The sequence below is a fragment of the Amblyomma americanum genome, chromosome 7 (genome assembly GCF_052857255.1).
Source record: "Amblyomma americanum isolate KBUSLIRL-KWMA chromosome 7, ASM5285725v1, whole genome shotgun sequence".
NCBI classification, from domain to species: Eukaryota; Metazoa; Arthropoda; class Arachnida; order Ixodida; family Ixodidae; genus Amblyomma; species Amblyomma americanum.
In genome coordinates, this window is record NC_135503.1 from 85,971,205 (window position 1) to 85,984,487 (window position 13,283).

At 42.3% G+C, this 13,283-nt stretch overlaps 1 protein-coding gene across 1 annotated transcript in view; it reads right to left on the reverse strand.

Moving 5' to 3' along the window:
• The window catches only part of LOC144097892 (lipase member M-like), a 33,506-nt gene extending 25,966 nt beyond the window's left edge, over nucleotides 1-7,540 (reverse strand). Inside the window, exons 1-3 of the mRNA XM_077630497.1 lie at nucleotides 7,440-7,540; nucleotides 4,346-4,559; nucleotides 600-714 (exon numbers count right to left, since the gene is read on the reverse strand). Of these exons, the coding sequence (XP_077486623.1) occupies nucleotides 600-714; nucleotides 4,346-4,559; nucleotides 7,440-7,526 (416 nt within the window). The 5' untranslated portion in view covers nucleotides 7,527-7,540. The remainder of the gene's footprint in view (nucleotides 1-599; nucleotides 715-4,345; nucleotides 4,560-7,439) is intronic.
• Between the last annotated feature and the right edge of the window lie 5,743 nt (nucleotides 7,541-13,283).

The window sequence follows — 13,283 nt, forward strand, 5'->3', positions numbered from 1 at the left end:
GCATATTATACTATTCATCAGACACCGACATTCAGGGCTCCGTTTTTCGCTTTACTCTAACTGGTTGTAGGCGTGAAGTCATCAGCGTATTGGATGACATCACACCCCTATGACGCCACATGTTCTAATTAGTCCAATCAAATAATTACAGCATCGCCAACTAGAATTAACCAAACATTGAGAGTGACTAATTAATTAATGCTATTAATTTCTCTGGCTAGCTACGCTAATTGATTGCCTTCAATTATTAGTGTCATTAACTGGTGTTGTTGATTTCGACTGTTAATTAGGATGAATGGTTAATTACTGATCCTGTCGGATAATCACTAATTACTCTGACTGGTTATTGTTTAATCACTGACCCTATATACTTCACCACACCGCTCTCGCTTCCACGTTTTTCGGACACATTTTGCGGATACTTTTTGCAGACATTTCCGTGCCGACATAGCCTAGTAATGCATTAATAAATACTGTGCAAAGCTCGAAATGCCAGGACGTTTTATAAATTGAATAACATTACCCGCTAAAATTACTAACAAAAACCAGTAGCACGCCATGCAGTCTGATTATTAAAAGAAAATTGTTGCACAGCTTGCCTCCATTGCCAGTATTTCTCGTCCTCTTTGGACATTGTCCGGTGGTGCGAATATTCCACTGACTCCCTCGCGTTCATAGCCCAGACGTCAAAACCATCATCAGCAAGGAGGAAGCCTGTGAAAGCAAGGAGAGTGCAATTGCGGCTGTCAGCGTTGCCGAGCTAGAAACAACACTCGCAATGCTTTTGAAAAGAAACCAATCAGACACTTGGAAATCCTATGTGGCTCCGAAAGCTTTTCTTCATGCGAGGTCGCTCCGGAGTCAGGACGAAGCAAAGCAGAATTTTAAGCTGAAAACCACTCCCTTTTTTTCATTGGTGAAAATCTGCTTTCAGCTGGTGCAGTAGCGTCGCAAAACCTGAAAGCAATAATGAAAGAATTTTACTCCCATCCGCTACCATTTGGCAGCAGCTGCAGGTCATGCGCCATACTTAAGGGCGGCCGCGATGTTCCGTATGTCGCGACTACCCGATCGCTACAAAAGAAGATGCAGCTGCACTCTATTGAAATGAAGTCATTCTGATTTATTACTTTGCATAGTGTTATCCGAATTCCATACCTTCGCCAAACTCTTAAAGTTCCGTCGGCAAGAGCTGTTGTGCGGCTCCCTGCAGCTCAACTCATAAAGACGCACAGTTTCCGCATTGCTTTCATTCATCCAGGCTGTTCAACAGTATTTTTTAAACTGCGCAGTATATGCATCAGCCGTATTTTGCTCTTGGTTCAGAAGTGACATGAATCAGTGACGACCGATTCTGATATACGAACAGTCATGACAGAGACTGAAATAACTGTGCTACAACGCATCATTAGGCGTAGAGGACATCCTGTACCACGTTCACCAACCCAACTGGCCAGGCAGCTGGTCCGACGTTACCCAGTCTAGCCACTTTGGCAGGTGTAAGTAGTGAAGACAATAAATGGGAATGGGTCAGGAGAAAATGGAATGATTCATATCAGCAGAGGTTCAGGGGAGATTGGAGCATGCAAGGGACAGAGTTTGTAGAGGAGAGAAAGGGCGGGGGTTAGGAGAGTGTTTATGTGAATTTGCCGAAGAATACGAGGAAAAAGGCGCAGTTTATGAGGAGCGCCGATACATTTCATTCTTGCAGAGAGGCGGCTTCCCGCGTCAACTTCTTTGTCTACCACGTCAGGCTTAGTCCACATCAACCTGAACATGAGTTGCCATCATGCACATCAGCTTCCTTAAAGAACTTCATTTCACGAGCTCTCTGGTTGATTACGGTTCTAGCACAGTTGGCTATCCATCGAATTAACCCCCGAACACTATTTTCTTACATAACCTACAAGTATCAAAAAACACAAGAAAAGAAGCGAGCATAAGAAGCTGTTATGTGCCTGTAGCCAGCGTAGATTTGTCGGCTGATGTCATATGAAAATCTGCACCTGATTCTCACTTCATCTCAGTTGTTCATGGTGTAGCTGAATTTCGGTATTGTACTGTATGTCTGGCGAATTGCTCGTATGATTCTGCTGCCGAAAAGTTTTTGCTAATAAATTTTGTTGCAACATGGCCTGAAGAAAGGGTTCTCTACTACCACGATTCTTATCTTAACGGCAAACCAGATTGCTGGAGCATTTGATATGTCTGCTTAGGTTGGCATGTTATTCCTGGATTCCAGCCATGCCTTCAATAAAGCACTTTATGATAAACTGATTACAAGCTGAAATACTTGAGCTTGCTTTCTTCCGTTGTTCCCTGGATAAGCTCTTTCGCGCGAGAAACCAAACACTTCGTAGAAACGACAAATGTTCATGTAATGGGCACCAGTGACCTCCCGGGTAATCACTGCAGAGTGCGTCACTGTTTCCTATTTATGTAAAGGATTTAGATGGTGCAGTGCAAGAAGATGTGACCCTAAAGTTGATTGCATATGATTGTGTTGCTTTAAAGAAATATTGTTCGAGCATCACCATATTGCATTGCAAAAGCTCTTGTTGGAACTATTGATTGCTGTACGCTTTGGGGCATGGTCCTAACTACTGATAAAACAGGTTTTTGTGTCACTAGGAAGATATACTCTGGCGTCGACACCTATATATTGAACGAGAAACCGGTTTGCGAAGATAGAAAATGTAAGTACCAAGGTAGGACCTTTACAAACAAGCTCTCTAGACGTGAGTACATATCCCACATTTAGAATTGTTCCTTTCGGAGAATATCGCTCCGCAAAGGAGCTGTAAAGCACTTCATTAAACATCTTCTAAACAACATAGGTCGGGCTCAAAAATTTAATATGCGGCAGTTGAGCGGTACCCCGCTTCCATATAAAAGAATGAATAGGCCAGCTTCAGGACATCAAAATAAAAACGGTCCGGGATATTTTTTGAATACACAGAAAGATAGGATTATCCGACAGAACTGACGCAATTTCTTAAAATCCTCGCGAAGAGGTCGCTAGCAAAATTAGTCGACTTTCGTTTTTACACAGCTTTATAACTGGTAATACGAAAACAGCGCTATCAATGCCCTCAAAACACTTCTTTTCTATGACTGCAAGTCGCAACAATAGTCTTAAAACCTGATATTTTATTTACTTATGCTTCTGGAACAGTTGTTTCCTTCATACAGTATCGGAGCGAAACTTCCTACTTTCTAATCCTTATGAGCCTCTTAGTTTTGCGAAGGAATCAGAACGCGATTCTTGATTGTTTACACTTATTCATTGTTGATATGAGAACAGTGAATTCTGTATTGCATTGATTATTAATGCGTGAGCATCAGAAGGGTCTGTTCAAGTGTAAATGGGACCACAGTATGTCAGTAGCCACCGGCATGCAGTCAACTTCAATTCATTTACCGGGAACGATATAAGAGTTTTTTGTATTTTCTATTTATCTGTTACGGCGGTCCAGTTTCTCTCCTAGTGATCCTCCTGTGGTTCACAGTGATGGCATGCGGTTTGTGTAAATAAATAAATCATTCGTAAAGGCAGAAAAAAACTTTAAAGACTTTCGCCACGGCATTAAATGACAGCGAAGTTTATATCGCAGAATTTTCTGCTCCGCGTCGACGTCAGAAGAATCTGAGACGATTCGTTTATGATATTGCATTCTCGTTTTTTCTGCCGTTCTGAGCTAAATTTCAACTCTAAATACTTCCTCACAAAGTCATCTCAAAATTCTGCCTGCCGCAACACTCTCAATTTAGAACTGACATCTTTATGTCTGTTCACTTGTTACTTGCTCCCCAAAAAGCACAACGCTGCATAAAAAAATGAAATGTTTAAGAGAGTGCCATATTGACGGAAGCCTTAAATATCCATGGCGCTGCGTCGATGCTTTGACTGAATTTCCGAGCCTGTCAGCACTTTTGTATTTAAACTAAGGGTGCGTAATCTCTGAAAAAATTCGCTACACCAATTTTTCCTAATTTTAAGAACGTGTTTCGAAATTGCTGGTAGGTGGTAAATTGCGGGTTCTTCTGTAGAGCTTGCCGTTTTCTCGAAAGCTGCGTGCACGCCATTTATATTGGCAGCATCACTTACGTCAATGTTAGGCGTCAGGATGCGTGGCTGTCACGATGAGCGTAGGACGCGTGAGCGCTAAACCGATGGGCTACTGATCGAGAACATAAGTCTTTAAAGCAATCTCCATGATATCTGGGGCGTCAAAGGAGAAGTGAGAACAATCTGTGACAGCTCTGCATCTAGCCGCACATGCAGCACAGCGTTTTATTCGTGTACAGAGCTCTGCTGCTAGATACTTGTCACGGGGATGCTTACCTGGGCTCTGTGACGGGTAATTCAAGAACCACATGTCCGACGTTGCCATAAGAGAGGGTAGTAGTAGCACGGGATAACGGCGCTCCGTTCCCTGTTTCCAGGTGTCACACGAGTAGCATCCGTGCCGAATTCTGTCCACTTCAAGAACATACCCGTCGTCCGTAGCCGCGTAGCTGACATCGCACGGGTAGCCAAACTGCCTTATCAGCTCGCACTGCGCAGACAATTACGCCACAAAAGGCTCATGTAGAGACTTGGCTATTCAGGCTACACGGAGATAACAAACTTTCTCTTGGAGGAAAGAGCAGCTGTCGTGCAAACTTGGTACGTCACAAACAGACACTTGTGCGTTTCTCTGTTCGTCAATGCCATTGTTGCCCGCCTCAGTGAAGGGCCACAAACACCTCATGGGCAGGCGGGTAAGGGCTCTCTCCAAATAGTAAGTGCCACAACAGCTGCAGGGGCTCTGGAATAAGGGCATCACACATGCGCGACCAAAATCTACGAGCAAAATTAAAGTTTTCCTTTCTCTATCTCTCTCTCTCTCTAGTCGTATTATACATAATAATAATAATTGGTTTTTAGGGAAAGGAAATGGCGCAGCATCTGTCTCATATATCAAAGGACACCCGAACCGCGCCGTAAGAGAAGGGATAAAGGAGGAAGTGAAAGAAGAAAGGAAGAAAGAGGTGCCGTAGTGGAGGGCTTCGGAATAATTTTGACCACCTGGGAATCTTTAACATGCACTGACATCGCACAGCACTCGGGCGCCTTAGCGTGCGATGTCAGTGCACGTTAAAGATCCCCAAGTGGTATACTTGTCTTAATTGAGCGTGTTCTTATATGTGGTACAAAAAGGAGCTGGGCTCTAATTCCTTGTCTTGTTGAAAAGCCTAATATCTGACAGTGTTTTTGTAATAAAGAACAAAGACGAAAGGAAAAAACAAGCGAAAACGCCGTTTAAGAGAAGCCAAGCGCGAAGTACTGTAGTAGCCCTCTGGATTCAAAGCAACTATGCATCCATTACACGTACCAACAAGCCACTTGGAAACGGAAGACAAACTGCCAGACTAAGTAAACGCTACCGTTGCACAGAATTTTGAGAGCAGTCAGAAAGTCATGCCTCTGTTTTGGGTATAACTAAAACTTCTCTAACATCGCGATTATTGCAGAATCAGCAGACACGAACGTGACATTGACATACATAAGAAATGCCAGATTTAGAGTTATCATTACTTTGCGCACATATTAAGTGTATACACTCGAACAAGCACTCACAGGCACCTCATCGCAGGTAACTGTTCTGCCTTCGTTCACTACTATACCGATACGTGCGTGAAAAGCGCATGCCCATAAACTCTATTTCTTTCTTCGCCAGTATCAGGTACTGGACGCTGACCCCCCCTTGTGAATCTCGCTGGCCGAGAGTATTTCCAATCCTATTTGTTGCCCTCTCTCGTGAATCGGAGAGGTCGCGTCATACATCGAGCGGTATTCCTCCCAGTTTGTACTAGAATCCGGCGAATGACCGGCTCCAGCTAGGGATAAAAAGGTACATGATGCTCTTTCAGTCTTTCATTTACGTTCCGGCGTTTTTGGGCAGTATATCCTAACGAGTCATTCCTCTAATACGTTGGTAATCACTCTCTATTCTTAGCACACTGATGCACTGGGTCTATAAGAATTTTAATTCTTGAATGATTGAGCGCTTGTTTACAGCCCAATTCGCAGCATCTTTGAAAGCATGATAGTAATGAAGCACATGGAATGAATTACAATTTCCTAGTCCCCAAAAAAACGCTCCTTAAAATTTAGCCCCTCTTAACTTCGCATAGACTGTAAATAACAGTCTAAAGTGCATACTGCGTCATCTATTTATTTTCTTCGCGCCATCAACGCGGCTCCATTTCAAGCTTGGTTTTCGTACATATTCACTTTGCCACAGTCACTTCCCGCTAGCACGACCGAACGCAGAGTAATCAGGACAGCCCGGCCCCCGCACCCCTCATACTGTGAATATGTGACGGTTTACAGCTGGGATTTTGTAATATACGCGAGATGATCGAGTGAGCAAAACTTCCGTAACCCTTCCCACTAACCATTAAAGTCATGAGGGTGTTTCCATTATTGTTATTTGATGTGAATAAAACTATAAGATATGATGCAAGTAACACTGTCTTTATCTTCCAGAGACTTGATTAATGTAGATATGCATTAGCACAAATTGTTTTTTTTCCTTCGAAACGATTGAACGTTTCTGTTTTCAACGCGGTTCAAATAATCTTTACTTTTATATAACAGCAAAACTGCACAATATAGCCATTTGTTCTAATACTGACGTGACGTACGGCCATTAGTGTTAAATAAATGTGATATTTATGTCAAACAATCACTTATAAATAATGTTACCCAAGCAAGATGGTGTAAACGTGTTTTTGGCACAATATGTTTTTCATTGCAAAACGTAATGTATATATATATATATATATATATATATATATATATATATATATATATATATATATATATATATATATATATATATATATATATATATGATGTTGATGAACGATGAAGAAGTCATAGAACAAAAAAAATTAATTTTAATATAACATTGCACCTTCTAGGCCAGATTTAGCACTACATTGAGCTCTGTTTTGTGCCATGCGCAGCAGTCTTGGACAAAAATCTGAATATTGCAATAGTGTAAACGACTCCTATAGAAACATTGAAGGTAATGGTCAATTCCTTCGATGCGTAGCAGAATTTTTATTTTAAAATTTTTTACATCGCTTGCATCGAGCAGTTAAGACTGCCATTGAAAAGCAATGGGAACGTTTTTGACCGCAGGAAAAGCACTAACAAAAAAATTCAGCCTGCTCACGAGAGATCTGCGGATATAATGATATTTATAGTGAAATCATATAATATATGAAATAGTGATGTTTACAGGCTATGTCCCGGAGAAAAATGCTTTTGCACAAAATGCTGGATATGGTTGTGCGTGCTTGCGTCCGTGCGCAAAGTCTTTTTTTATCTTAGCTGAATCGGCTAGACAATTTTTACCGAAAAAATCTGTGCACGCTTTACATACGGGCGTCAGGCGAGCTTGCAGTTCGAGTTCGTCCTCGGCAGAAGCAGTGAGACTCAAAATCAACAACACAAGTGCTACGAATCCCATGTCCAAATTGCCTGCATCGGCCATCGTGAAAGAATGAAGTTTGCACGCTGCGCGGAAAGCAAACGTTTTTCGTTATCTCTGGCAAGCTCGCAGCATGTGGCGCTTCATGCATATCTGTTCTTTGTTTTCAGTCATCTGTAGCTGCCTGGAACACCTGCGTTTGATGTGAACACGGACGTTCCGGTAATGTATCTCTCTTAGACGCTTTTTCCCAGTTTGAGCCCAGTATGTCTCATAAAGTAGCAGAGGTGAAATCTGGGTCAGTTGGTACATGTTCAGGAAAAAAAATTCAAAAGACGGAACGCAACGAAGAGACGAGGCGCACACACGACATAAATACATGAGGTGGACTGGCGGGCTTGTGCTACCATAATTTCGTTAAAAGGCGAACTGGCTCTTCGACTGCTGATGTGGTGGAGTGATTATATTTTGAGTAAGCGTCGTGGCGCTGCGCTGCTACGCCAGGTCTATGCGAGACGTATACTCTAGTACTGGTAGCCTAAAAGCTACGCGTACTTGCTTGGGCTCTAGACAGAGCCGTTCTTGACATTTTGATTATTCTATGCCGATTCAAAGCTACAATTTCTTATGTCGGGCAATATAAGATTTAAACGCAGAAGAAGGGCTTGTGTGACGTTCATGGAACACCGATTCACGTGACTCTAACTTCGCACGTCAGACGCTTCGCTTAAGCTAACTTAAGAAACGGCTCGGGGACGCCTCCGACGCTTTACAAAAAAAATAGTTTGCACAAAACTAATTTTAGACCTGCGTGCCTCCTAGGCAGGAAAGGCTATATGGCTGAAAAATAGCTGCCTCTCCAGCAATCATAACAGATAATAATATCCCATTCAACGTACTTTTAATTTTTCAGGAAAGCTCGTTTTCTTGAATAACGAAAGCGTTGAACAATGGAAACTGCAGAAATGCAAAATGCCGCTTAAAGACATTATGTAGACGTAATGAATTAATAACTACCGGCGAATGTGCCGAATTTGTTTTATCTTTCTATTTTTGTGATTTTTAATCTTCCATTACACCACTGTTTCTAAATAGAACTAGGAGCTGGACCGAAAACTCTCTCCTTACATCACGAGATAAACCTCTCCACTAAATGCCGCAAAACCAGCTCTGTTTTTGAGGCCGAGGTTTTAACAAAACACTTCGCAAAGGTAAGGATATTGTGCAGAAATTCTCTCTTATGCACTGCATTTTGCCTTTTCCACACTTACCAGCCCTGAGGGACATTAACAACGCATACACTTGAAAGGTAATTACACTTATTTTTCCAATGAACTAAAACTCGTTTTTCTACCTCGAGACCCAGAACCACAGTGAACGCACAGACTTTCAAATCAGATGGTAACCGCGACAACGTTCAGTACCAATGGCATCCAACCTACTTGAATCCTGAACTTTCTCAGTGGAATACCTTTTCGCCAACACAAACTTCAGCTTCTACAACCGCAGCGCGTAGTTTCAGTCGAAAGGTTTTCTGACGCCGTTTTTGACTTTCCTGTTCAATTGATACTTCTGAGTTCCGCGCACGGCACGGCTCCAGCGAAACGATTATTTCTGTGACACCCAACACTTTGCACCTTGCACCACCGCTTCAAACCTTTGAAACTAGTAAAAGAAACGGGTGCTCTTAGTGAAACAAAGTAATCAAGCAAACCGTACAGATCTAGTACCCTAATCTCTGTATACAACGTTCTTATGCTCCCTTCTTCTGATTTTAATGGATTATAATTATTTTATAGTTGAGCGCGTATGGTAATCAACTATACAAGAGACCAGGTTTGTGCGGAAGCCAGAAGGTTTCCTGAGCAAATTTTCTATTTTTTCAGCTCTAGACACCCGTTTCGTTTCCTTCACTGAGCCTTGTAATCAAATGGAGTGTGGCGATGACTTCGATCATGCATTACCGTACCATTGTACAATATCATTTATCCATTGGTACAGCGTCTTCCCCCTCTAGTTCAATTCAATTCAATCTTTATTTCCAGAAAGTGCCTGGAAGGTCTCCTTGGCTAAACGCTGCTCGGGCAGCTGAGTAAGGCCAAGAAGACCGTTACATAGCAGTATCAGTAACATTATAATATGTTACCTCTAATTTACAACAGTAAATACAAGTTTTATACAAGATTCTGAACACTATAGTTATAGCAAGTAAACAACATAAGTCAAAAATCATGCGTCAAAAAACACACTTCAAGAACGTGGCAGCAGTATTGTACAATCAATTTGCAGAGATGAAGTGCAAGAACGCAGAGAAATAAAAAAGCATAATAAATTGTAACAACACCACGTATTACCACAACATAGCAATTACAAAAATGCGCACTCAAACCTCTTCTAGTCAATACTAAAGTGTGTGTATTATTCTTTAGTATAAGTGGGAGGTTATATGATAAAGTTTATTTATAAAATATTCGGAACCGTGGGATTTCCCACAAATCTCTATTTCCTGTGGGTACGTTGGAGTCACGGCGCTCCAGAGATGCTGATGAGATTAGTTGGTTGATTTTTGTAAGAGAAGAAAAGTAAAATGTTTTCAATAGGCGATATTCATAAATATCCTCAACACGAAGTATTTCAAAGAATCAGAAGGTACTTGTAGGGTCATTGGTTCCATGTTCGCAATATCACGAATTATTCAATTTTGTGTTGTTTATAAAAGCATGTTTGAAGTTGCATACAACTGATGTTTCATTTTTACACAGGGCATCGCCACGTTGTCCCAAAGTAAACCAAGTGAGGAAAAATCCCTGTTCTTTGATTTTGCACTCCATCCATATTTGCTCTCGAAACGACTGACCTAACTGGATGAAAAACGAGGCGACATGAAAATCCGACGTGAGATGAAGCGGGACTTTCAAATATATGGTCCCTTTAATGTCCCCTACAGGACTGGGCGGTACTGACGCCGCATTCTGATTCTCAATTTGCTAGGACGGCTCCGCACACCATTCTGATTCTTCCGAAGCGTATCTTTCGTCGTTACCTACGCCTAGTTGTTTTCAGCGTCGGATGACCCTTTTCAGTAGTCCTAGCACCTCTGGTGGCGCTTAATAGGGCAGAGCGCAAAAGACAGTGAAATACGCGTTACTTGCGTCCATACTGCAAGATAATCGCGTCAAGAATTGACCTCATCGAGTATTTTTTCTTATAAATCAATTTGACTGCATTAGAGAATAAATACAATAACTGACGTCGATCGGCGCCTTCTTTTGACACACATGGAACTGCTGTCGGTGAATCAGGGGCTTCTGAAGATGCATTTTTTTCCTGCATCTCCTGGCTAGCGATAACGTTTTCTCTTAAAGGTGACATAATAATAATAGTAGCTTCCTTACTCATCGACGGCAACAGAGTACCTGTTCGCAATGGAAGATGGCAGGTCTGTTCTAAGAATGAAGAGCCATCGGAAAGCTAGCTTGAAGTGACGCGGAGACTCCAAAACCTATTGATGGCACCAAGAAGCTGAGCAGCATAGCCCGCTAGCACCTACTAGAATATAGCTTCGAAACTAGATCATACATACACGGTAGAGGAATTTATGTCAGCTGTAGCCAGTGGCGTGAAAGGCACATACGCAGGGCCTGAATGCCATAGAACTTAGAAGGAAGAAGAAAATACACCTTTCTCGCTGGAAGCCAAAAACATTCCACCGTGGAACCTTCTACTTCTTTTTAAGTGGCCACTTTTCATTATTAGAAGATGATAATGTCGCTTTCAATTCCATACCATCGCATAGCAGCTGACAGACGAACTCATCTGTAAGGTGGCCTGGTGAGTTGTGAGGTTAAGTTTTTAATAAACAGTATCTTAGACAACATTTCATGAACATGAGGTAGAAAGACTCATTTCTCAATGATCAAATAGCTTATTTCAGTGAAGTCATATCACCCACGACAACGCTGGATCTACAAAACGTTACCAATTCAGGCATCCTAAAGGGGCATCAATATAAACGAAATTAAGCTAGAGTGCTTACTGGTAGCCTAGAGTGCTACATTAATGGAGTGTACTAGCGCTCAAGCGATGACATTGCTGCTTGCTCTTTTTGACGAAGACTTGATCGTCGCTTTGGGACGCAAAGCGGCTTCCACATGTGCACCAAATCTTTTATTTTCACTTCGCTTTTCTTTCTTATTTCATTTTCATGCCATTTTCATGCCATTTTTTATACCCCTCACCCATTAATACCCGAACTAGTACGGCAGTAGCATTAGAAAACGACGGATGTTGTTACGCAGGCGAACGCCCCTTAAAACACATGGCCCGCCTCTTTAAAGCAATGAGGCTAACGCTCCTTTATAAATCTTTGCATGGGGTAGAGTAGTGCCTTCGGGGATTACCAATCGTGACAAGGCCGGAACGAAGGATCAAGGCTGTGCATTTCAATGATAAGAGTTTAATACAGAATAAACCTCCTTAGAGTTGGTTGTTTATAGAACAGTTAGTGTTCACCAACTAGCGTTACCGCGTTCTTTCCCAGTTCTATTCGAACCATACTGCGGGCCGTACAATAACCCCAGAGGGCGCGAAAAAAAATATAATTCTCAGAAAACGCAATAAATTTTGTGATGACTTTTGTCCTTTTCTTCATTACAATAACAATTTATTGTTATCTGCTTCGCCCCATTTGATCGTGCGTATTATCTTGTGAAGGAAACTTTTCAGAACTTAATATTCACTTCGTACTGACCTCAAGGTTTCCATTTTGCATCAATGGTCAGCAAATAGACTTATATGTGTGTTTTCTACTGACGCAATTCCTCCTTATATGGAACTTTCTGGTCTTCCGCACAAGGCCGTCATTGTAAAAATTTTGTTATTGCTAAATACATTGAATACATTTCTCTGTAAGAAAAAGAGTTCTTTTGGTAGGTGAGTGGGACGTTTGGAGGCAATCTGTCCACTGTGTATACGGTAAATAAGCAGTAAGCGTTAATTGGCCTGCAGCATAAATTAAAGTAGTTCATAGTTGTAAGATAAGCAACCATAATAATCGTAATTTTCACAAACCTCATGCAGCATATTTCAGCCAAATACTTCAAGTTCAACTTCTCTGTCACAAGAACTTGCCATCCTTGTAGATAGACTCTCTTACGGTAATTCTGCATTTAGCTGAATTCATTCGGATAAAAAACTGCCGCTGAAATTTCGGAGCGCAAAGAGCGAAAAGGCTCCCAGAGTAAGTTCAAGTCACCAAACCCTCTCTTATGAAGGAACAAGTCATGACTGGCTTGTGAACAAGCTATCTCCGGTCACGATGGACAACGAGAAAAATACCCGCGATTCACAAACTCTTTTAAAAAAGATGTGTTCTTAGACCAGAACAGACCATGCCGCTCACCCCAGCCCCGTCCCCCGCCCCGACCAGAAGACAAGACAACTTGATGACGCCGTCGCTACTCGAGCATATGACGCCACCGACCGTAGAAGCCGCCAACGTATCCGAACACAGCCCCTGCCCCTGCCGTTCGGTGTGTTAATGGGCCTCCGCCGTCGACTCATGGTGGCCTAGCTACGGCCCGAAATCTTCCTTGACCAGCGCTCATCTGATCATGATCTGCTCATCTCTTTCATCGTGACGGCAAGCCCTGCAACTTCTCTTCTGAGTTCATCGCTTCTGTCACGCCCATCGTCACGCCCTGCGTTTCATCTTCACTGCCGGTATTTCAGCTCGCGCGATCGGGTGAATTGCTCGGCAGCCCCGGGTAGTGTCACGGACTCGAAGACGACAAAGTG